This window comes from Serinus canaria, chromosome 4, assembly GCF_022539315.1.
Source record: "Serinus canaria isolate serCan28SL12 chromosome 4, serCan2020, whole genome shotgun sequence".
NCBI lineage: Eukaryota > Metazoa > Chordata > Aves > Passeriformes > Fringillidae > Serinus > Serinus canaria.
The window spans coordinates 11,273,875-11,299,898 of NC_066317.1; the positions used below are offsets into that span (position 1 = coordinate 11,273,875).

General features: G+C 38.5%; 1 protein-coding gene across 1 annotated transcript in view; it reads right to left on the minus strand.

The window, feature by feature from the left end:
• INPP4B (inositol polyphosphate-4-phosphatase type II B) overlaps positions 1-26,024 on the minus strand; it is a 284,613-nt gene that overhangs the window by 142,351 nt on the left and 116,238 nt on the right. The window contains 1 exon segment of the mRNA XM_018922414.3: positions 25,681-25,797. Coding sequence (XP_018777959.2) covers positions 25,681-25,797 — 117 coding nt within the window.

Below are 26,024 nucleotides of genomic sequence, written 5' to 3' on the forward strand. Positions count from 1 at the left end.
TTGGGGAAGAGGTGAAAAACTTTATCTTTCATGTCTGACCATGTGCAAATAAGTTGTTGCACTAGGATCAAAAATAAATTCTAAAGCCACTGGTAGCCCTCTGGCACCCCAAGGAAGAAACTCAATTTTTCTATTTAGTTAGAATGCAGATGTCTAATATCAGAGTAGCTATCAGTAGTGTCTAAAAGCTGGGGTAGCCTTAAACCAAAAGCAAACAACAGAAGCTTTTGGAACATGTCAAACACTAAGTAATAGCACCTGGGGACATCCAAACCGGACAGATAATAGTGTGTTAAAGACTCCAAGCAGTTCTAAGCTTCTCAGCATTCCTCTATTTAAAACTAGTGACAAGAAAAGTGGCAGAATTTTACTAGAAAAGAGAGCTTCCCTGCATCTAAATATTGCTAGAAAATAAAAATGGGTACAGGGATGGAAGGAGCCCGGCATTTTTTATATTATCGTCTGTTAAAAGAGAAAGTTAACCCTATAACATGCCAGGCATTTCTCTGTAAAATACTTAGGTATTTTCAACACTTTATTGAGGCAGAAAGTCCTCTTTACCCAGCCAGTATAGTGGTGCTTGCTAGTTACCTGGCTCACTGCTCCTAGCGATGTATCCAAATATATTTAAACTCATGAACTGGGGGAAATTTTGGAAAAGAAAATATCCTCTGCAGAATAGAAATAAAATATTTGTGACTTGCCTGTGATAACATAGTAAGCCTGGGGCAAAAATTAAGAACAAAATTATTTGTCTGCCATTCCACATACCACAGGATTACTCAGCTTCCTTTCTCCCTCCACAGCTGGGGGTATTTCCCCAATCCTATCTATTATCAATTATCTGTTATCTATTCTAACCACTGCACTATGTTAATACCTCTTCAAAGTCCGAGACCTAATTGAAATCTTCCCAAAAAGCCATGTGTGCCAGCCACACAGTCCAGCTGGGCAGAGCTGAATTAAAAGCCAGGCTATTCAGGGACTTCCCATCCAGCACCCTACTCAAGTGATTTATCTCCTCAGACAATTTAGAAACACTATTAGCATAGCACAAGGGGCCTCTCAGAGCTATAAGCACCTTCTTGTTTTGAATAACAGTTTGGGTGCTAAGGACAGACCAAGATGAAATCATTGAAAGAACCCCAGTTGCTTAACCATGTTTTACAACCTCAGATCATCTGAATACAGTAAAACTAGTTACTGCTAGATAACTAGTTTTACTACTTGACCAATAGCTGAGGAGTGGGTTTTTAATGACAAATTTAAAATTATTCTGAAAAATAAACTGTTGCTGTAAGATGTGATGAAGTAAACTATGATTTTCTACATAATTTTTGAAATTATTCCCATTCTGGTTGGACAGAGGCAATGCTTTAAAGGAAGATAAACATAATATTTGTCACTCCCAGCTCAGAACTTTGTGATTTGAAAGCAGGTTTCCATGGCAATTGGTGTCACTGAAAATTTTGCACTGCAGACTTTATTTCTTTTCTCCAGTAAAAGAAGCAGGAAACACCATGTCAACACCTAAAGAGTGAAAAATGTCTTATTTCCTTGCATTAGCAAGTTTCTTTTTGAGGTTTTTTTATAATAATTCTTTGGCATATCCATAACTAAATTGAGGATCTTAACTCTTTAGTTTCACTTCCCCCTACCCCTTCCCTTAAGTCAGTACAAACATCACAATAATATCGCCATCACTGAAACTGCAACTACACTTTACTGCTGAAGTACTACACAGGATTTCTGCAGCAGTTTCTGTTCCAGGAACATCAGTAATTTCTGCCCTAACAATGTCTAAGGCTATTCGTGATCATCTTCAAAGTCAGCAAAAGAAAGGAATAAGCTTAAAAGAAGACAAAAAATTAATGTTAAAACTTCAGAATTTCTAGACCATAACAAAAAGGACAAAATGATGGTATAATTTTAATTAACTGTGAAATAGGTAATGTGAATAGCCCTTTCACAAAGACACCTCATGGTGAAATGGATCCAGCCAAATGCTATATGGCAGCCATATTGTACGGAAAGCACAATTGGAACAAAAAAATTATTCTTGACAGGGAAAGAGGCAATAAGTGTCATGAAAAATGTGCAGTTAAACAGATATTTTAAAAACATGAATATAAATATTTCATGCTTTTTGCAAGCCAGATACAGCTTAAAACAATTAAGAGCTGCTCATAGCTGTGTAAATGTGAATTAAAAGGAAACCCAGGTCACTGAAGTAACACCACTGCAAAACCAGGGGCTTTGGGTCTATAAAGGATAATCTAAGGAGAAAAAAAAAAAGTACTTCTTTGAAATTAAACCAAAGGACAAATTTTTACTTTAACAGATAGAAAAATGTTGTATTTACATGGCTTAAAATGGCTTAACAAAACTTCATTGGGGCATGGTGGAGCGGGATGGGATGGGATTCAATATCTAGTACACCTAGTTCAGATTAGGTGCACAATGTCAAATCATAATATAAATTAACAAAATTAATTGCTGGTCTGTGTTTTCAAACTGATCTCAAGAGTTTTGTTACTTCAGTGCTGCTTCTTCCATGGAAAAGATTCTCTCACTAAGAAGGCAAAGGGAAAGATGTATTCTCTTGGCTTGTGTTGAAAATTTAGGAGTCCATTTTCTAAGCAGCTGAGTTTACCTCTGAATAAAACTGACCCATTCTTGCCTTCAAATACAAGAGCAGAATCTGTCTTTTACAAACTCCAAAACGGCAAATGAAAAATGCTTCACACCAGACTAAAACTTACCTAAAGCTTGTGATCATATTTTCTCCATAGAAAAACAACTACTTGCTAAAGGCAAGAAAATTATGCAATTAATTAAGATCTTATAAAACTGTATTTTTCTGCAGATACTGAGGTACTTTCTCAGCTAATTAAAAAGTTTCTTGTCATGAAAGTTTAAAATGCTCATGCTAGAAGTATCTCAAACGTACATGAACCAAATGTAATCTTAATAGTTCTGTTATTTCAGGACAATAACTTAAGACTGACTAGGACAATAACTTAAGACTGACTGAAGAAGACTTATCATTTGACTTTCAACAATGAAGGTGACCCTGTGTTTCAAAGAAATCTGCATTATTTCTGACATGTTATTCTAGCTCAATGTTAACACTAGAGCTGAACAAAGAATCTAAAACTGAGAAGGGGAAAAAGTTAAGACAGATCCACTGTGACATGTAGCAGCATGTTTTGGTTCAACTCACCTGCTGCCCTCTGGAACACACCAAGAGGCTGAGATCCAAATAGATTCAAAGTTGCAGTCAGAAACACTTTGCAAATAAACTATGGTAGGTATTAGCCCAGTGTAAAAAAAAAACAAAATAGTGAGTAATGGGGAAAGTATTTAGGAATATAAATAATTTAATATAAATAAAAACCCCAGAATTAACCCTGCATATTAGACTCTTATGACTAAAAACAAACATTCACATGTCAGAAAGATCTCACAGATATCAAGCCCCTCAAATATGCAAAAGAAATTAAAACAAAAAAACACCCACCACTCCAGAACTCCACCAGTTACGATTCAGACATTTGTTAATGCATTTCTGTATCTTCCTTTTTCTCAAGTCCCATCAGTTTAGAGTGCTTCATGCCCTTTATAGTTTAACAGTATAGTATTCAGTAGCATTACAGGGATAGTGTATGATCTAGCTGGTATCTTACCAAAAACCTCAAGTTATTCTAGACATTGCCAGTAATTTAAGCTTTAGTTATGATTTTGCATTCACTGACTGGGTGACTATTTCTGATGGTTTTCACAATATATATACATACATATAGTATATATTCTTATTAGAAAAATACATGTGTTCATTAAGAGGAGATCAAGCAGACTAATTTATTTTCCTTCAATAAGATAACTGCTTGTTTGGACAAAGGAAGTGCAGTAGCTCTTACCTTCTGAACTTCAACAAGGCATTTGATATAGCACCTTTTCAAAAATTATTACTGAGTTGGAAAGGAATCAGAGAGATTAAAAGACTGGCTAATCAGGAAATGTAGAGCTGAAATAGTAGGGAGATTTCCTTGAGATTCAGTGGCAGTGATAATTTTATTTCAGGTTTTCACTGAATGCTACAGCAAAAGTTGCAGAAGCTCTATAATGAAATATAAAAGGTAGAATCTGTGATAAATAAAACCGCAATGGGCTACAGAAGGAATTATCCATGGTATATATGAATAACAGAAATACAAACATATTAAGTACAAGGCAATGCATTCATTAATAACAACCAGCATGTCCTCTGTGTGCTGGAAGCATGTTAGTTCAGAAAACACAGTGGCAGAAAAAATTAAGCTTATCCGGAGTAAGTAGGCTTAGTATCAGAAATCAACAACTTTGAAAAAAAATACAATTATTCTTTTCAGATACATCAGGAAATCTATTTACTGTTTATCAGCAATAAAAAAAAAGTGTTCAATACTGTGAACACTTGCCATTCACATTCAAGAAACAGGACTAAGGATGCTGGTAGAAATGGAGAATAAAATTTAGGTAAGAAAATTGGAATAGGTGAAATTTATTTAGCATCAGAAGACAACAGCTAAAAGGAAGAACGACTATTTTAATAAATGTGATGGTGTGCTAGCATCAAAGGAAAGGGAGCTATTTAAGTCAGTGTTTCTCAGACTTTAAAACTAGGGCTGATGAAATTGGAGGACAGTGGGCCTTCCAGTTTAATGTTCTCACTCATATTTCATAGAATCGTAGAGCAGTTTGAGTTGAAAGGCACCTGAAAAATATCTTGTTCAAACGCTCCCTGCCATGGGAGAGGACACTTTTCACAAGTCCAGGTGGCACAAACCCCATCCAACCTGGCCTTGAACACTTCCAGAGATGGGGCATCCACAACTTCTCCAGGCAACCTATATCAGTGTCTCACCACCTTCACAGGGAAGAATTTATTCCTAATATCTAATCTAAACCTGCTTTCTTTCAAGCCATTCCTCCTTGTCCTATCATTCCTTGACCTTGTAAAAAGTGTCTTCTCCAGCTCTCTTGTAGGCACCCCTGGAAGATGCTGTAAGGTTACCCCAGCGCCACAGCTTCTGCCCAGCCCCAACTCTCTCGGCCTGTCTCCATAAGAGAGGTGCTCCAGCCCTCTCATCATGTCCATGACCTCCTCTGGAACCGCTTCAACAGGTGCTGGAACCTCAGAGCTGGATGCAGTGCTGCAGGTGGGCTCTCACTGAAGCAGAGGGGCAGAATCCCCTCCTTCACCTGCTGTCCACAGTTCTTTGGATGCAGGCCAGGACACATTCGGCTTTCTGGGCTGAGAGTGCTGTGGCTGGGTCATGACCAGCCTCTCCTCCACCAGCACCACCAAGTCCTGTTTGGCAGGGTTACTCTCAATCTATTCACTACCCAGCCCATATTTTTGCTTGGGATTGCCCTGATCCATGTGTACAAAAAAGACATTCTTAGCACACACTGATAAAATAGATAAAGTCACTGTTTGAAGACTGAATAATACCAAAATAATTTAAACAATAGATCCCCTTGTGACTCAGCATAATTATTTCTCTTTCAGAAAAAGATTAATTTTCAAGTTAACTGAATCCTATCTTCTAAATGACCATATCTTTGAATGCAATTGAAAAATTGCAAATTCCCTTTGGGCTGTATTCCTCTTGAATTCTTTTGGGCACTCCATGATTGCTACTATGCTTGCATTGCCCTAGGGACTATGACTGCTATTCTGGACCACTACAGACATACTCAACTATGAAGCTGGCATAGTTTTTAACCACCTGGCCTGTATTCAGTGGGACCAGTTCAAAGAACCCAAAATTCCTGTTTTGTCCTGAGGTGCATAAAAGAGTATGAACATTACCCTGCTTAAAATAGTTACAGTATTGTTGTGCTAATTACATACATTCATATATGCACAGGATCAGTATTATAGCCCCCACACAACCTTCCTCATTCCTCCTTCTTACCCTATTCTCACAAATTACTTAAAATGAACAATAAAAAACCCAAATAACCCGAAAATCAATAACAAAAAACCCCCACAAAACTAAGCCAGCCCAAGAATCTCTTCCAAACCAAACCATCACTCAAGCATCTAAAACCAACTACTTTTATAATTAATTTTTAAAAATAGTAATTATTACATATATTCACACTATCAGAATAAGAGGTGCCTGTATCAAAATCTTCATATACTTCAGCCTGAAATCGTTATATATTTAGCCTGAAGCCTTTTTTTTTGACAAAAAATCCCCCAAGAGAATAAGAATTTTAGAAAGGACTTGCTGACAGAGCTGAAATTTCCTAATTGCATTCTTGTTGCTGTATTAAACACTTACTTTCCTTTCCAGTGGTCCTTTATAACAAAGATTTAGAAGCAAAGTATCACGAACTTTACTGTGACTATAAGAACAGGAGTAATGAACACATATTCATATCTCAGTTTAAGAGTTTTACTGCTAAGTTTTTCACAAGAAAAGCATGGAGATTGAAGCAAAATGTATTCGTTTTTTGACTCCTTTTCTTTATTAAAATCCCATTTTTTATATATAAGACAATTTTTTTTTATTGTAACCATCCGTGTGTTCAAGTACAAAGAAAGGTAAACAAACTTTTACAACTGAGACTAGGCTTTACTCAGTTTCCCAAAAGAAATGTGAGGGAAATTACATTAGTAATATTTTGGAATTCAGTCCAAACTGTTTCAGTGGAAGCTGTTCTGCTGAATTACCACCTCATTACAGTTATGACATCTTTTCTTCTGAAAAAGATTTCTCTTGATGCCATGTTGCTGATTGTCTATAAACCTTCCAGACATGGGTTTCCAGGTTCTACATTCCAAATGCACTCCTGATCCTACTTGATTTTCACTCCTCAGAACATTTGTCTCATCCTACAGATACCTGCTGCAACCGCATTAAAACCGGGGTTCCTTCCCTCCTTTTTTTTTTTTTTTTTAAGAGCATTTCAACCATATAACTGAATTCTTCAACTCAGTTAAGCATAATAATTACCAAGACAGGACTGGACACAGACACATCTCTTCCCCTGTCTGCCCAAAGAATCCCTGAAAAACTGTGTAAGGCAAATATTTCCCCCCCTCCCCCCCCCCCCCCCCCCCCCCATCTGATTGTAGGAGAGAGCTCTCCATTTTCCCACTGGAGACAACTGTTAGGACCAGGTCTGAAGAGTGACCTGAAGGCCAGGAATGTGTTTCATCCAGACCCCTGATTAAGTAATTCTTGGAAAGGTACTTGGTCTTCCTCTCTAAAGTTTATGGAGCATATTGCTTTGTATAGGTAAGCTGACCTCTGTATTCTAACAGAGATGCTCTCGTGGGCACCACTCTGGAGAAGTTAGTGTCACATTTTTCAAATGTACATGGAGTCTGAAAAAGGTGCTGACAGATTTCTTCAAGCAGTTTTAAAAGTGCCTAAGGAGACACATGTGGCTAAAAAAAAAAGTACCTAAAATATCTAAAAAATGGGAAATTGCTTGTCTAATTTAATTCAAATCCATTGAGCAGCCCACTGACATCTTCAGGTGTGTAAATATCTCCCATCTGAACCTTTATAAAATTTGGCCATAAGCCTTAACATACTTTTCAGCTACAGCAGAAGTTCTAACATGAAGAAAAAAATGAACACGAAGAAAAAAAATGAAAACATTAAAAACTCATGTTTCATTCTTAAAAAGCACCTTAGACAATCCAGTACCTTTCCAGACCCTTCAGGTTTCTTCCAGCCCAGTGTATAAGCTATGATTTCCCCAAAGGCTACAACACCACGTTAATAGTAACATCTACAGTCTAAGTAGGTTACATGCATACTCTGTGTGTTAAGGGAGTAACTTTGTCATGCGGGATAAACTGCCTCTTTTCTTTGCACTGCTGTGGTAAATCTATGCTAAAAGGTAAAAAGTAACAAACAGTGAAATGTAACAGAGTCTATCACAAGTTACATAAATCTAATTCTAAAGGTGAATGAAAATTATATAAGAATCAACTGTCTTTGCAGTGACCAACTGAAAAATATTGAGTGAAATTTATGCCAGAAAGCTCTTTTGTTCAAGGGTATGATGTGTTGTGCTTTAAAAGACAAACAAGGTAGGACCATGAAATGGGGGACATCACAAATCATAAAGCCATTGAAAATAAACTGTTATTTTTTAAGGCACTTTAAGAAATCAGATTGTCAGCAGAGCAATTAAAGCTGGCTAAAATCCTTCAGTGAAGTTTTCAGCTCCTTTATCAAGCTCTTAGAGCTGCTGCTTCTGCACCACCAGCCTCTGGCCATACTTCTTGCCCCAGTGCAAGCTACACCAGTCAAAACACCAGAGGGTGCTGGGGTGGCCTCAGCAAAACAGGTTTGATTCACTATTGACCTGACTCTTCAAGTTTCTGAGACTAAAAGAAGCACCAGGAAGAACATCAAAAGTTGATAGCAAATTTAACAATTTCCATGGAGATCAGGCATCTACGCTTCCTTTTTCTCTTTGCTTTTTACAACAAATTTCCTTTCAGTTACAAATAAGGACAGACTTAAGAATACCATTATATCTGAAAAGTCTGGATTAAAATATAAGTTCTGGAGATGTAATTAGGTAAATTTTCATGTACATTTACTGCAAAGAAAATTTTCATTAGCAAGAAATTTTCAGAGTTAAATTACATCCAATGTTCAATTCAAACATTGTAAAAATACTAACAGCTCCTGCAAAGGAAATGCAACTTGTACTAACACACTGCAAACATCCTTTTCAGCCACAAAAGCTTCTGCAAGTAATTTCATCTGTTAGACTGCCAGGAGAATTCAGTTAAACACAATGCCATTGCTCATTCTTGCAGCATTTTACTTCAACACATCCTTGTTCATGGTGAGGCTTTAGTCCTAAAATGGAGGCCTGGATTCTTGTGCTCCAGCCCTGCTCTTGATTCAAACCCACCTGTCTAAAGCCTCCCAGTACCAGCAGTAAGGTATAACTTCAGCTCTTATCTTCCAGCAGTGTTTAGCATTGCTGAGTCTTAGTCAAAGCATTGCTAACTCCTGTAATGAGTACAGTTAATTTAAAGTCTCTCTTTCCATGTAGAAATTGTATCTCACAGGACAAGAGGCTCTATTTCCCTAGCATAATACTGCTTTTATTTTAAAAATAGGGGTTACACATGCAGATTTTTTCAGATTATTATTTTTTCAGGTAGTCACTATCCTTATCTGCACAACTATTTTTTTAGGAAATAAATTTCTGTGACTTACGATTAAGTATCAAAATATTGTAACACATATTGAACAGTAACACTTTTATATTGTAAAATATATTAAGTATCAAAATATTGTAACAAATATTGAACAGTAACACTTTTACCAAACCCTCAGAAGAAAGAAGTGGGAGCACTCAGTACATGTTGCAAACAACTCTGTGCTAAAAGTGATATCACCGGGGAAATTCTGCAGTCACACATCACTTCCACTTCCAGACAGACACTAGAGAAAAGGATGTATTAACAGAACTTATACATTTCCAGCTCTGGATCTGAAGCTAACCAAATATAACAATACAAGTGCTACTTCAACTCCCTTCCCTTGAAAGGTTAAGGAGAGACAGTGAACTTGATCAGCTGTAACAAGGACTATATAGATTTAGAAAGAGAAAAAAACAAAACAAAACAAAACAAAAAAAAAAAAAAAAAACCAAAACAAAACAAAAATAAAAGTAAATAAAGATACCTGATACTGTAGCCCATTTTCCAGCCTTTTCCTTTAAACATCCTGAAGAAACTATATCTCAAAAAGTAGCACCTTTTCTAAGACTGCATGACTTTAAATACAGGTATACAAATTCCTCCCCCATAAATAAGAACTGCTCTATTAATATGTAGCAGACCTTCAATGCTATTCATTATTTCAGTGTAGACTGTTTTCATCTTCCATAGGACTTTGTTAATATTGACTCTAGAAACAGCACACAGAAAAAAGTCAGAGCACTACACAGCACGCACTGCTCTTGGGTACAAACTCCAATCTTTACACCTAGCTTAGAAAATAGTCCACCAATATGTGATTGCCTTACTGATCTGAAAACCAGGAGAAGGAGTAAGAGATTAAAAGAAACATCTTAAGCTGCCTTCCAAAAATGAATGTAGAAACCTTCATGTGAATACATGCACCTTTTAGAATTTTAGCCCTGTCTCCTGCAAATGTTATTGTTGCTGAGATACTAACCTATATTCCAGACTGCAAGCAGCACCCTGCCCACAGATTCCCTGCCAGCTCAAGCTCCAGTAATTATGCCACGTGGAAATTTTGAGTCATCCAGCCAGGTAGATGTAAGAAGTTTAAAGCACTATCAGGCCAAGGATCTTACTAGAAACAGTCCCTTTCCCCCTGGAAGTATCTCCCAATCAAACCAAAGAAAACCTAATTCAAGATAAATCAAACACATCAGGTGAACATACTTGGAATTTTATTTAAAACATTTAAAGGGTACTTTGTCTAATATCACCTTTTAAAACAGTTTAAATTTCATGGAAGACAAGAAAATGAAAGCATTTTAGAAATATGAGCCAAACCAAATGCCCCCATTAACCACTGTGTTCTTCTGGAAGGTGAGGTGTTATTAGAGGTGAATGTCCTTATAGTAACAGGAGAGGATAATTTAAAATAAAGTGATTATCTGCTTAAAAACCTGCTAATAATAATGCAGTATTGTTACATTAGTTTAATGGTAATGACAATGTTTCCTTCTTTGGAAAAGCCAACTTAAATATTTCCTTGAAAAATTAAATTACTTTAATAAAGTGTTGAAGACTTTTTCTCATATTTTGCAGGGCTAATCCTGAACAAGACAGGAATACATCACATAAATGAGAAACCACAAATAAAATGAAATAAAGTACTTGAAATAACTTTTTTGGTGTAGGCAAGCACACTAGACAATTTGATATTCTCTGAACATGTTTTTAAGATATTAAGAAAAATACTTGCAAAACTCATCATATTGCACTTGCTAGTAATATCAGCGTACATTGGCTGCATTTTTCAAGGATAATGAAACACACACTTTACTTGCAGTTGTTTTAGTTACTAATGCTCTAAAAGTTCCATGTTTATACAGTTTGAAACTGAATTTTTTTCCTTAACCACAACATCACAAAGAATTTGTTATACCCAGTATTACAATATTGGCAACTGTGTGAGCAAATGACAATTACAGCTTCACTTAACCTCCTGTGCCTTAGGCACAGAAAACAAGAGTCAGCAGGTACACACTACAATCACACGAACTGCACGTATAATGTAATTACACGGACTTTGGATTAGCAAAGCAACTATAGGGGAACCTGTGGGCTCCTTCATTTTACCTGAGCTTTGAGATTACCTACCTTACATAACACCTGAGTCTTTGCAATATTAATATTTTAGCTAATTCTGTATTTTTCACTACAAACACAAAGGAAAGATGTGTGATCTTAAGGCTCCACAGTATTGATGATTATCTTCCAGTACCTTACATATATCATCCTTTCCAACGGCAAGTATCAGAGGAATTAGGACTTGAAGCCCATTTCAGTGATCCAGCTCTATTTGCAGGCAAACAAACCGAGCTCCAATTGAATGTACACCTGAGACAGAATGGTGTGGGCTATTTAACTCAACATAACAAAGTTTGACCGTATCTTCTAATTCAGCCTCTTTCTCTGTGAATATGAATTTCCCTAGGACTTTCCTCCTATCACATCCCTACTAATTATTCCATTTGGCCAGCTGCTCCCCAACCCCCACTCATCACTTGACAAAATTAAATTTCAGTAGCCAAGGAACAGAACAGTCAAAAAAGTATTTTAGTGTGGTGAGACATCTAAGGGAGCAATGATGGGTCTACTTTGCTAGGGGCTATTAGATTGGTCCTCTAGATCATATCTAGGCCCTTAAGATTTTTCCTAGCATCTACCTTCCACTCTGCACTTTGTGTTGGGATGTTGGCCAGACACCACATTTATCCTCCCAGGTTTCCAAGTCTGGGTATTGGTAGAGAAGGACTACAGGATGTTACAGCAAAGCATATCTTCTCCCCAGTTCAGAGGTTGCCTTAGAAACTCATTTTTAACATAAATTTTGATTAATTCCAGGTTAAATCTTTGCCCTCTCATCACTTGGTGGGGAAAAGGGTAAAGGAAAACATCTGCACACTCCCGAACCACATGCACTTACTTTTATTATCTCTAATTTAAAAGTTATAACAAATGTTAAAACCACCTGCAAACACGTTTGCTTTTCTTTACAGAATAAAAAATATATACTATAGACTATAGAATAAAACTTTGCTTTTTATCTGTAATAAAGCTATGGACCTTGTTGAAAATCTAAAATTTTTTCGCATTCCCACATTAAACAAGTTGCCATCATTACATAAAAATACTTATTGTATCTGGTTTCAGACAGTGTAATCTCAGTTATGAAAAGTATCCAGCAACCAGGATACAAAACACCTAGTCTTAAACAGACAGTGTCTACAGTACTGAATTCCCAAAGTCAGGACCAACCACTTCCATTTTAATTGACTGTGAAGCATGATGCTGTGCAGGTTAACTTACAGCATCTCTAAAAACTGTTATGGATGACAGCCACTCACTAAAGAAGCAAAGAGTTTATTTTCCATTCTATTTTTAATAATTAAAAGACATCAATAATTATGACCTAGTCAAAAGAAACATCCGAGTTATGCAGTCTCACAAGATTCACTTTGATTATATCACAGAAGCAAATACAGTAAATACAAATTTCTTGACAATTTCTCTTAAAGAGGAGATTGAAAATCCAGCATGTTTTATGTTACTTAAGCTAGGTGTTCAGATCACAGGAGGAATTAATTACTCTGTTTAAATAACCTGAATTTGCAGCTTTTTGTAGGTCCTGTGTAAAGGACCTATAGTCACCTGTAGTCAATGACTACATCCAATCTGTCTTAAATAAAAGTGAAAAAAAATTCAGGTAACTCTAAAAGTAGCTTTATCTAAGAGTTTCAGAAACATCAAATAAACAGCATGCTCCATGATAAGCATACAGAACAGGCTGCACACCTAGCAGGGAAACCAAACTGCAAATCTGGAAAAAAAATGAACTGGCAGAAAAAGGGGGGAAACAAACCAAAACCAAGGCAAATAATGCTTTGCTTTTTCAAACTACATAATACCCCTTCACTTCTTGTTACTGTCTCTTCAACTCCTTCAATAGATAGCTCATGGATTTTGAGGAACAGTATTTCAGATGTTAAGAATGCCAGAATCCTATTCCTGTGGAATTTAATGCAACTGGAGTCAACAGGCTTTTTGTCTTCATACTGAATATGCTGCTGATTATGAGGTTTCACCTGCCTGAAAACAGACATGAAAACTTTAGGCCCTGTGGTCTCTCTTCCAGAAGCCTTTTCCAGGGCCACTGAGCTACTGCCTGAGGAGCATTAAGAAAGTAGTAGAGAAAAGGAATCCACCCCCACCCTACTGTCAAATACTCTGTAAAGGGCTAATTCTAAGTCCAGACAGATTTATTCACCAGGAGAGGATTGCAAGCTGATAATGCCAAGGTCGTCTTAATGGCCAATGAAACTTTGGACATGACTATTACAGAGTATTTTGTGTACACAGAAAAAAGTCTCTCAGGAAGCCTCTCAATGAAATTGTGTATATGTGCCTATACTTTAATTTATACTGCAAGGACAGTCTTCTGACGTACCCAAGCCTGAAAGCCACTGGAACCCAGCTAATTATTCAGAAATGTCCTTGTCTTACAGGGCTGATGTTATGTCAAATAAGGGTAGCAATAATTGGGCAGTAACCATCCAGAGCTTCCACATTCAGAGATAATTTCTTTAGGAAGAGCCTAGAAATTACTTCTTTTTGAAAAGCTGCCAAGTTATTCCCCAGGAACCGAGGCAATGAGAATCTACAGCTATAACAAATCAAGGACCTCAGTGTTCGATTTCACTGAGGCAGCTGTGTGTTAAAATCCAAGCCTTCCAAACATCTCAAAAACATCCCAACCACTGCCTTCTCAGGAAAAAAAACACATTTGTCCCTCATGATACAGATTTTCTGTTCAGAAGCAAACAACCCGGTCTGAAGGGGTCTCAACAGAGAAATTATTTTCTCTAACACAAACTTATGGATCTGCATTTTCAGACAAAACATACCTATGTACAACTACTTACAGTGCAGATGCTGTTGCAATGAATGAAAATAGCTTGTAACTCTGAATGCACTTCTAATACACCCAGTAAAACTGCTGTAAAGTAGGGGGGAAAAAAACTTAAGCGCTGTGATACAATGCTGCTCCAACTGCTGCTGCCAGATTTTGATGGAAATAGTTGAAACAAATTTCTAAGACAGTTACACCTCCACCATTTTTTGCAAAAAGACCCAGACTTCTACTCCACAGAGATCCAGAAATTTTCTTTCTTTCACTAAAAATACAGTGACAAATGCCAACAGTCTTACCTTAGAACCAAAAACCTGAGCAATGTAGACAACCATATGTAACAGTGAGACTCACTGAAGTAAGAAGACTTCAGATTCCACCAGAAAGGGTTGTCGAGTCAGATATCAAGTCAGACTAACATATAACATACACACACTTAAAACCTTCAATTTATCTCACAAGAATACATACGCTAGAAATGGTGCAAATGTCCTACTTATTTAATATTCCTGACAAGTGTATGACAACATGTCTGCTTAGCAACTTGCAGATGAAATACATCTCTCTATTTCCTCTCCAGTGAAAGACCCTTGAATTTCACTAGAAGGTGACGCAGGTGTTTTACAGTCAAAGCTGATAGAACAGTCTTTTCTAATTGTCATCCTTGTTTTCTGCTCTGAGTTACCTTGATAGGTCTATGAGCCATTACACTGGTTATGCCTTAAATGCTGTGCCTTACTGAAACATGCTGAAACCTGCAGGGAAAGCTGGGGCAGAAAAAACCAGTAAAATATAAACTCATATTGTTCCCTACTCTGAACTGAAGTGGGGAAATGAAAAGAAAAATGAAATCTTATTAAAGTGGTTTGGATAGTTGTGACTTCCAGCTTTTTCATTTGACATTAGTGAGACTGTGTATACAGCAAAAGATTTAAGGACGGTAAGACTGCAAGAATAAACATCAACAGCTGCATGGTACTAAAAACGTATTCAACTATTCTTGTTTTAAAAATACCATGACTGCAATGAGAAGAACTCAGGGGGGTGGTGGAGGGTGAGGTGGGGGGAGGGGGGAGGACAGAGGGCAGGGGAAACAAAATGCAGTAAATTCTCATCACTGCAGAATGGTGGCAAAAAAAAGCAAACACCAAAAAAAGAATAAGTAGAAACATAACTAATGTCACTGTGCCAGTGAATCCTTGGTTATAATCCATGATCTCACCTAAAAGTAATAAATTCAAGGTGAGGGAAGTCAGTTTACTCCTTAGTAAAAAGATATCTCAGATACCACTAAGTGCCAGAACACTACAGAGCAGCTGATGCTCTGTTGAACGCAGTAACTGCTTTGTACACTGAAACCTTGGGTCTACAATGGTTGCTGTTAATAGTGCTCATTCACATTTATGCTGCTGAGATTTTGAGAGGACCACATGCACCAAATTTTGACCATGCTACAAGACTGCAATTTCCTTTGCTCTCCTGGCTTTCTGGCCACCACTATGCAAGCTGCAAACAGATCCTTAAAGAAAATGTATGCTAGAAGGTAGAGATTTTTGCCCTCTATTTGTGATCACACAATCCATGATGAACAGGACAAAACAAAGAACAGATCTAAACAAAATCCTCATTTCTGGCATGAAGAAAGCCAAGTATGGAAAATTTCAGCCACATGGGAATTTAGTTCTGTAAAATAATGCATAATAATTACAGAAAGAGGCTTTGATTACTGCAAAATTCAATGATTCATGCACTTCTAACAGCATTGGAAATCCTAAATGATTACACAAGCCTTTCATGTTTATTCATCAAAAATTTAAAATAGAGCATAATACAAAACATTTAGTTTGCTTTGAGAGCAATCTACTATGCTCTTCTAGCAAAAACTTGAGCAAGAAGATAAAGTCTCACATTACATCCAGGGCATATGTTTCTAATGTAATTTTTTAATAGGATTATTTGTTTAGCTTTAGTTTTTAAGTACAAAGTTTCAAATGTAAACATTTACTGGTACAAGCATGGCCGTAACTGTAAAAGACACTTGTGTGAGGCACATGGTAAAGGAAGAAAAATCTGTTCTAACAGATTGAATTTGTTGTTTTCAATTTCACAGAACACACATCCCAAAACCTCAAAAGAAAAATCTGTTTCCAACCTCTGAGTGCCTGCTTTCATAATACGAAAGCAAGAGCAGACTTACCACTGCTCCATATACCTTTCTTTTAATATTTTCAATCCTGATTGGACACTCTGCTCTGTTTTACATCAATCTCTACAAAGGGTGTAGTATCTACCAATGTCTACAAACCTTTCAGAAGGAATAAGGAAGGAAGGGGAGAGGTGGTAGCCCCGTGTATTAGGAAGGGCTCTGACTGTCCAGAGCTTAATGATGGTTGCCACAGCGTCAAGTGTTTTCAGGAAAGGATCAGGGGGAAGGGCAACAAGAGAGACAGACCACCCAACCAGGATGAAGAGGTGGGCAAAATGTTGGGAGAAGTCATACTATCAGTAGTCCTTGTTCCCATGGTGGGACCAAGTTACCAGATATGCGCAAGAAATTCACCCCAACAGAGAAGAAAGGGTCCAGGAGATTCCTATAATGTGGGAAAGAGGCACTCCTGACACAGCTGGTGAGTGAGGCAGCCAGGGAGGGCACCTCACTGGACCTGTTCTTTGTGAACAGAAGAGAACCAGTGGGTCATGTTGTGGTTGGATGCTGCCTTGCACATGGTGATCACAAAATAATGTTGTCATGTCTCAGAAAAGGAAAGGGAGTCAGCAGAACAGCCAGTTTGGACTTTCAGAGGACAAGGTTTGGCCCATTTAGGAATGTGGTTACCAGAATCCCTTGGGTAGCAGTCCTGAGCAGCAAAGAGGTTCAGGAAGGATGGACACTCCTCACAAAATGTTAAAGACACAGGAGCAGGCCTCCCCCCATGCCAAAAGACCTGCTGGTGGGGAAGAAGACTGGGCTGGATGAGCAAAGAGCTTTGGCTGGAACTCAAGGAGAAAAAGAGAGTTTGTGGCCCTTGGAAGAAAGGGAAAGCTATGCAGGAGGACTACAAGGATTCCATTAGCTTATACAGGGAGAAAATTAGAAAGACCAAAAGCTATCTGGAATTTCATTTGGCGTCTGCCATAAAAGACAGTAACAAATGTTTCCATAAATACATTAGCTACAAAAGAAGGGCTAAGGAGAACCTCATCTTTAATGGATGCAGAGACACACAGAGACATAGGAAGAGGGAAAGGCTGAGGTACTTCAAATGCCTTCTATGCCCCAGACTTTATTAGCAAGGCCAGCTGTAGTCTGGGTACCCATGCATCTGAGCTGGAAGAACTGATCAATAAATAAAAAACTGACAATAAATAAAAAACAACCAATGAGAACAAACAAATCTTATCCTTGAAGTGACTCAAACATTTCCATGTTGCTGCATTTAGCTCAAGGAAATCCTTCACCCTCACAGTGCCTAGGCTCCCTATGAGGGCCTCAGTATCCAGCCTGCTGGCAGCACCAGCCATCGCTCCTGAGGAGCAGCTTCTCCAGGGCCTTGTTGTTGTGTTGTGTTAGGTTGTTCTGTTTCCCCCTCAGTTTGTATATGGATAGTTCTGTTTCCCCACTTTAGTTTATATGGTTCAGGCTTGACTCACTCCGCCCTCCTCCTCCCTGCCTGTCACCCCTGCTCCTCCCAAGTCTCAATGTATCCTTCCCTAAACTCCTCCCTGGTGTCCTGCCTGTCACTCGGCGCTCCCTCCCTTCCCTCTAGAAAGTTCTAGCTGGAGCGTCAAGTGATTGGCTCAGGGACCAGGGCCCCACCCCTTATGTATTCCTATTGGTTTTCATCAATGTCACTCCCTCGAATACCGCTCCCCTCTTTCTCCCCATTGCTCCTAATGTTGTCTCCACCCCTGTTCTCAGTGTCCTTTATAACCTGGTGCAAGCCAGGGGTGTTTGGCTTCAGCTCTGGGAATTCCTCAGCATGGAAAGCTATTACAACCCTCAGCTGGAGTCCCTCTCTTATTCTGCTGGATTGCTGCAGTGAGCCCCGTCCACTACAGGGAGCTGTGCCCACTCTAACATGGGGCAGTTCTCCCTAGGCACCCTCCAGGGTAACCAGGCCCAGGAGAGTGCCCCTCAGCTGCAAGCACTGCGGAAGGCTTGCCGGGCGACGGGAACGTACGAGCCTTCCCCTGGGACTTCTCGCTGCTTCACCTTGTCCAGGGGGTGTCAGCATCAAAGGCACTCAGAGGGAAAGTAGTTCAACCCTCTGAAAGGACAGAAGCATATTCTACAACTTGAGGCCATGTCTTCCCAGCCAGGCTGCTCCACACTGACTACAGAAACACTGAGCCATCTGGAGTGAACACTGAGTCTGTTCACTCCATTCGCTGGAATTCGCAGCAAATGGAGTGAACACTTGAGTCTGTTCACTCCATTTGCTGCAGCATTCATATTTCAGAGGAAAACATCCCAGCGTCCCATACAAGGCACTAACCGCCTTGAACACTAAAAGTCATCATAAGAAACAACAGGGCAGTGCAAAAGTCATCATAAGAAACAACAGGGCAGTCATAAGAAACAACAGGGCGGTGGATTTGTTTGACTGTTCTGATGTGCTCTGTGCTGGTCTAGTGAGGGGCAGAGCAATGAAGGATATACAAGAATGACATATTTGCAAGCTTTTTAGGCAGTGCAACAGAGACTGCAAGAATCATGCCTATGTTACTGAAATCGCTAGCTGATTAAAATGAAATTTACAGGAAAATGTTATTTACTAATTTGTTCCTTTCTTTCTAAGCAATTTCCAAGACAATCCTTTAGACTCTTAGACAATACCATTGGTCTCATTGCTAGGTACTTTTACAAATATTTTCCCAAATGTCAGCTCTTAGAACAAACCTTTGCCTGATGTGAGGCAGCAATAGCGTTTGATTGGCAGAGTAGGTGGAAAAGGAAATGAAAACAGAAAATTAAAGAACAGTAGGTTACAATTTTCCCTGAAGATACAGCAATAGGGAGGAGTTTGCCTCAATAAGAAAAGAAAAAAAGTAATAAAAGGGTAGGAGAAAAAGTAGATCATTCAAAGGGAGAAAGATTTTTGCAAAACCAAATCCTCCCACTAAATTTTCAAGGGTGAGGTTGTCCTGGTTTAGGACAAATTAGGGGAAATCTCCGAAAGGGAGTCCCCTAAAACAAACCTCCAACCACCCCTCCCCCAATACCAGGTTCGGGAAGGAATTCCTCGGAGGAGCAAAGTGGAAAATAAAACCTATTTAATAACAAGTAACAAAGGAACACTCCCCAACACAAGAAAAGAAAAAGAAACCAGGCAGTGTTGTGGAGGGTGCTGATCTTCTTCTCGCAGACTCCAGGGGGTCCTGGACGTCCCAGGTCAGGTCCGGAGCCGGTACGGTATCTTCAAGGGAGGGTAAGAAAGAGGGAAAGGGAAAAAAAAAAAAGAAGAGCGCAAAAGAAAGCAAGCCAGCCAAGCTAAGCAGCAGCAGCAAGCAAAAGCAAAAGCAGCCAGCAAGCTAAGCAGCAGCAGCCAGCCAGCCAGCCAAAAGCAAAAGCCGAGGTGCCCGGTCACCCTCACCCCCCCCCCCCCCCCCCCCCCCCCGCCCCGCCGCAGCAAGACGGCCGGGGGGGATGGGGGGAAGAAAGGCCAGACACAACACACGATATTGGGATAAAGGCTGTCACCCCACGACAGAGGTGCAAACAGCAGTCCAAATAGACTAAGTCTATAACTGTAACTTTACTAGTCCTGACACTTATCCTCAATTCTCTTACAGATAAACTAAGATTTATGAAACCTATTTGTACCTCAGCCACTTCAAAGAAAGATTTATATCCATATAAACCCAAAAGAAAATCAGTAGTTTGACTTTCCCTTTTTGCATCCAAGACTTTTAAAAAATACAGAGATGACTGACAATAATACTTTAGGTGGATTCAACATGCAGGTGCCTTGAAGAATCAAAAAACATCTCTCTCCTCCTCCAAATAACGATGTTTAGTAAGAACATCTAGCCTGATGCAAAAAGAAAACTAAATCTATCATCAAATATATATTTATGAAAAAAATAGATGATTTTGAAGAGAAACATGAACATCTAAAGCTTTAGTGCAAGTATTTCTGTGAGTAGGACTATAGTAGTCTACAGTACTCTCTATTATGGAGAATAAGATAATAGGAGTTTCTAGTTTAAGGCAGTATTTCTCTGCAAATCCTGCAGAGACGCAGAGAATGCAACTGATAAAGGGAAGACTTCAGTGTTTTTTTTTTTTTCTTTAAACAAAGTATAACACTTTGCTTCAGTTTTTGAAGAGAAACTGTTTCATTATTTTTAGCATTCACAGGAATGAGGGACTGAGTGCACTCTGGTGCACTCAGGCAGAGAACAGGAAGGCGAGGTACGAGATTTCACATTTACCTCTGCTAATGCATTTTACACACTGCTCTGCAGCACTCCTGTGGTATAGTCCACAAGGGTCCCAGGATGAGGGAAGAGACGAAAGTTGACTCCATGTATCAAAAGGCTTGATTTATTATTTTATGATAGATAATATATTAAAACTATACTAAAAGAATAGAAGAAAGGATTTCATCAGAAGGCTAAGCTAAGAATAGAAAAGGAATGAACAACAAAGTCTTGTCTCTGACCGAAACAGTCTGGGCAGGTGATCTGTGATTGGCCATTAATTGGAAACAGCCAGATGAGACCAATCACAGACCTCCCCTGTTGCATTCCACAGCAGCAGATAAGAATTGTTTATAGTTTGTTCCTGAAGCCTCTCAGCTTCTCAGGAGGGGAAAAATCCTAAGGAAAGGATTTTTCATAAAACATGTCAGTGACACACTCCTAATGTTCCAGCCCTGTGTCTCTTCAGCAGACATGGCAAAGCACCAAAGATCAAACTGCATGATGGTGGTGGTGTGACAGGGATCAATGCCCACAAGGGAACATGGAACGCTGTCGCTTCAGATTTTGCTTCACAGCTTAACTCAAAATGCCTTTGTCATGATGGACAGTCTTCATTTTCCACTCACTCCAGGAGGATTCAACTTTAACAGGGACACTTGCAAAATCAAGAAACACACAAACTAAAACCTTTTGCAAAATTTCATTCCTAGTGAACAGGTTTTATAGAAGATTTAAACCCCAAGCGTTAAAAAAGACATGTAATTTAAAGCCTAAATAATCTAAAATTGCCACTTCACAACATATGTTCCCACATCCAAAACAGAACTTCTAGCCCCTAACTTCTAATTTAATTAATAATTAAATTAATCTAATTTTATTATCAGATTAAGATTAAATTTGGGAAGTAAAAAAAGGAAGACCAGACTGTCAAATGTAGTATTTTTACAGCATTTTATACATCCAGTTTCTCCTTGCTCTCAGGAGATAACATTGGAGTGGCTGTGTGTAACTTTTCAGTGTCGCATGAGAATTCCAGTAGTAATATCCATCCAAAGGAGATTATCTTTGAAGGGATGATGCAAAGATAAGATACAGAAAGTTAGTTCCCAGCAGGTACAGAAAGTTGGTCCTGCCTCTGTTCCCAGCACTTGTCCATGTGTGGATGAAAAAGAAGTGGCCCAACTCACTGGGTATGAGGTTAATTCTTGCTGCAGGATACACATATTCCAAACACAGAACAACGACTGCTGCCTCCGAGATTAGGCAGCAGACTTCTCTCAGTGCAACACAAAATCATCAGCTTTGTATTCTCTATGGCTCTGTCATGTAGCAGTGGTACCTCGCTTGTGCTATGCGAAGCGAGAATGAACCCGGCTTCAGCACTAAAACTTGCTAGACCAACCTGGGCCAACCTGCATGCCTATAAAAAAGGTAAGAACAGCATGCTTGTGCAAAAGTGGGACAGAAGTAATTTTTCAACAGCTTATAAGCCTATAATTCTGATCTTATTTGACAATGACAGAGAACAGGCAGACAGTCCCAGCATTACAACAAAACCCAACTTGTTAAAATCCTAAAGACAGTGTAGCTCAATCCAGCAAAACATAAATTTGTTCATGGCAATATGAGAAGAAAAATCTTTGTGATGTAGAAACAGATGTCACTATACATTTTTCATACTATGGCATTAACCACCGATTTGCATGCGTAGCTTCACTGGATATATTTAAAGGATATTTCATGAGCATTTCAACTAATTTGTTCTAAGTATATCTAAGTAAACTGGGAATATCATAGTCTTTCTTAAAAGTTTCTATTTACATGAAAACTTACAGTAACTAATCGCTTAGAAAGACAAGTCAAAACAATAAAAAACCTCCATTTCATTGAACTAAAAAGCCTCAATTACAGAAAATCTGACACAGCCAAGATATAATTACGATCAACACCAGACAGAGATGCATAAAAAGTTAAAAGTGCAGTCAGAACATTTAGTCTGTCAAGAACAGTGAATGTGATCCCAGCTGCACAGTATTTCAATATAATTAAACCATACTTCTTACATAATGTAAGTTAAGTGACAGGCAAGAGTGAAGTAACTAAAAGCTTTCTGGTACAGGAATACTAGCATTGAAAGGTATTTTCAAGACTTTTTTAAAAGAGCAGGCCAAAAATAAATTCTGGTTGTTTCTCAGTGAGGAGCATCCTCTTTCACTTTAATATTATCACCTGTGTGCACAACTCAAGAAGTATTCAGTTAGTTTTGTATTATAGTAAAAGTCCAGCAGATTTGAAAATGAGAGCAAATTCTCTTGTATAGTCAGTCAGGTTTAACAAAACCCAAGAACACGTTTTACCCAGTGATGTACTCACTGCCCTTTCCCGCCTATTCTACAGTCTTCTATTTGTGGCAGTAAAATCCTGCTGAGTTTAATTAATGCACAGAATTCACTTCTTATAGTTGCAACAAGAGAAATAAGAGAAGTTAAAATATATATTTGTGACAAGGGATATTAACTACTATGAGCTTATTAACTGAGGCAAGCAGTAGTACAGCCCTGATGCTGTGGGAATTCCTACTGTAACACAATTTCTGAAAAATATCTCACAGTCAAATCCAAGGTTTAGTTCTGCTACAAATGCTCAATTATTTGATCTGATGTCTGCTCTGGAGCAAAGCCTAGAAGAGCAGGGCATGTCTAGCAGGCCTGGATTCTCCTCCACCCCTGACTTGATTACCTGTCAGTTTGGAGGAATGGTGGGACTACATTTGGCAGCTATAATATGAGGCAGCACTTTTTGAGGAACAAGAAAGCCAGCTCTCCTGTAGACTGGAGAATCAGAGCTGTGACACCACAGCACTTGGAGCAGTTTCACTGCCAAAGGGACATAGCCAATTTGTTCGGTTGTGAAGCAAGCATGGAGGTCTGTGCTGTTGCAGTTATGCTGGTAACAGTATCAAATTACAGCTCATTTCAACCTGACTTTTATGAGCCTTCATAAACATACAGACTTGAAAAAAATCACCCAAACTAATAGAAAGTGTGATGGTTTCTAATTAATTACAGGTAAGTAAGTCAAGTTACATCATGACTGAAATTTTATGATGTATACAGAAGTTCAAATATTGCCACAGATGAAGTTGCAACTAGGTAGCCTGGGGTCATTCCCATTTGCTGCGGCTCATCTTGATTTAAATCTTACATCTTATTTAATTTTTTCTTGCCTGCATCCAGCTTTAAAAAGGTTGAATAGTAAAAAATGCTAAATGTATGTAAACCAGAGATGAGATTAATATTTTCCCCCACAAAAATATACCACATTACAGATCTAGAATGTTTCAAATAGGAACAATATAAATGCTATGACAAAAGAGACAGATATTCTCTCATGATTTACAAACTACATCAATGGGATTCCCTGGGAGAGACTCTAGTCCTGAACTACAATTGTAAGGAACAGTTACAGAAAGTTCTTACAAGTTTGCAAAGAGCTTATCAAATTATATTAGTTCTCTAGGGTAGATCTTCTCTTTCTTAAGTGCCAGTAGAGGAGCCTGGAGCTAGAAAAGCAGTAGTACAGAGAAAAGTACTATGAACCCAGTTCACTTTTATCACTTACAGATAGGATATTATTTTCCAGCACCTGTCAGTCAAAATGAAACTGGAAGGGAAGGACAAAGTCCAACTCCATTCACTCAATGCCTGTTACCTGTCCACAGGTGACAACTCTATTGAATAAACAGCAGGTCCCATTTTAAGCCCCTGTAGTCTAATCCAATACCAAATTTAAAATATATACATTATAAAATGCACGTACATATCCCTTTCCCTTCTTAAACAGAGAAGAAATTTAGAATCAATGCTTAAAATACTCCACACATTCCCATGAAAGAGCACAGTGAGGGGACAGAACCAACCTGTTGGTTCACAAAGGTTGAAAATTTAAACAAATAGATCAATAATTTTCTACCTGAAAAAAATTACAAGTCCTCAAAACATATAACCTTACTTTTGTAAGCAGTTCAAAGACAGTCTCAATCTTTAAATTATGCCTTTGATTTCCTTCTTATAGATAATGAGCACATACACAGTCAGGACATAAGCTTGCACTTGCTTTAATCATGCTGGGTGCCAATTAAAGATACACAAAGAGCAATTCAGTTAATTAAATACAGGTGTCAAGGGCCATTCTTGATGTTTAAGAGCAAACTATCAGCTGGACTCCAGCTGCTGCAGAAGAAAAACACACATCTCCCATAGGTCCTATTATGACATCTAGCTCTGTCCTAGGCTAAGACAAAGGCTTAGCCTTTGTCTAAGACTGTCTTAGATTACCTGAACACATAAAATAGTACTCAAGCTCTTTATTTGGCGGTTAAATCACTCAGATTGTCCCACTGACCTCCATATATCAGCTCAAGTGAGTTACTCCCATGGAAAAAAAGCTGACTCTGTATTCAAGAATGTACAACACTGGAACCCCAAATGCTTCACCTTTAGCTGTGACGCTGTAGAGCTTGGACTGCTACAAATCAGTAACTGAAGCAGTGACCGAAAAGCTGCAGGTATCACCACACAAGAGACTAAATATGAGTAGCTCTCTCCCATGTTACAGGCTCTACTATCATTCTCGTTTGTGCATATAAGTAAAATATTATCAGAAATGTATTTTTGAAAAATTATTCACAGTGGTGCTATCTCAGTCTATTCCAAGTGTTCTCTGCCCTGAAAAAGCACACCAGAGCAATCTTTTATTTGCCAGGAATACCTGTGCTGACTCATACAACCAGTTAAAAAGCCAATAGCAAAGTGCCCATCTTAAGTGCATAGTTTTCTTTCTCTACTCTCTAACATATCAACAACAGATAAAGTAGATTTTACGCACAAGAGAACAACAAAACTAATTTTATATCAAACCATTTCCCCAATTTGGTAATGAAGTATTCAGTTAGTTTTGTATTATAGTAAAAGTCCAGCAGATTTGAAAATGAGAGCCAAAGAACAACACAGCAAGAAACTTATTCCTCAGTAAATCTGTGCAAGGACGGAAGCAAAGCACTTACCGTGTCTTGGAATTTATCTTTGACATCATAGACTGTAAGTTTTATTTTAGTTTCCTCATAGATGGGATATTCCGGTGGGAAGGTCACACCAGTCAAAAAGAGTGGATCTTTTGTACCCTGTGCAACATGAGTAAACACTCAGTAAGGTAACAGCTGAGCAATGTGAAGGATGTCACTATGGAGGTACAGAAACCCAAAAGGTGTCAGGTGTCTACAGCAGAGAGATGGGAACAGCTCAATTTTATTACCCAATTAATGAGTAAAAGCAAACAGCCTTAAAACTTTATCAGAAAAACTAAAAACAAACAAGCAAAACCCAAACAAAACCACAACAACTTCCTGGA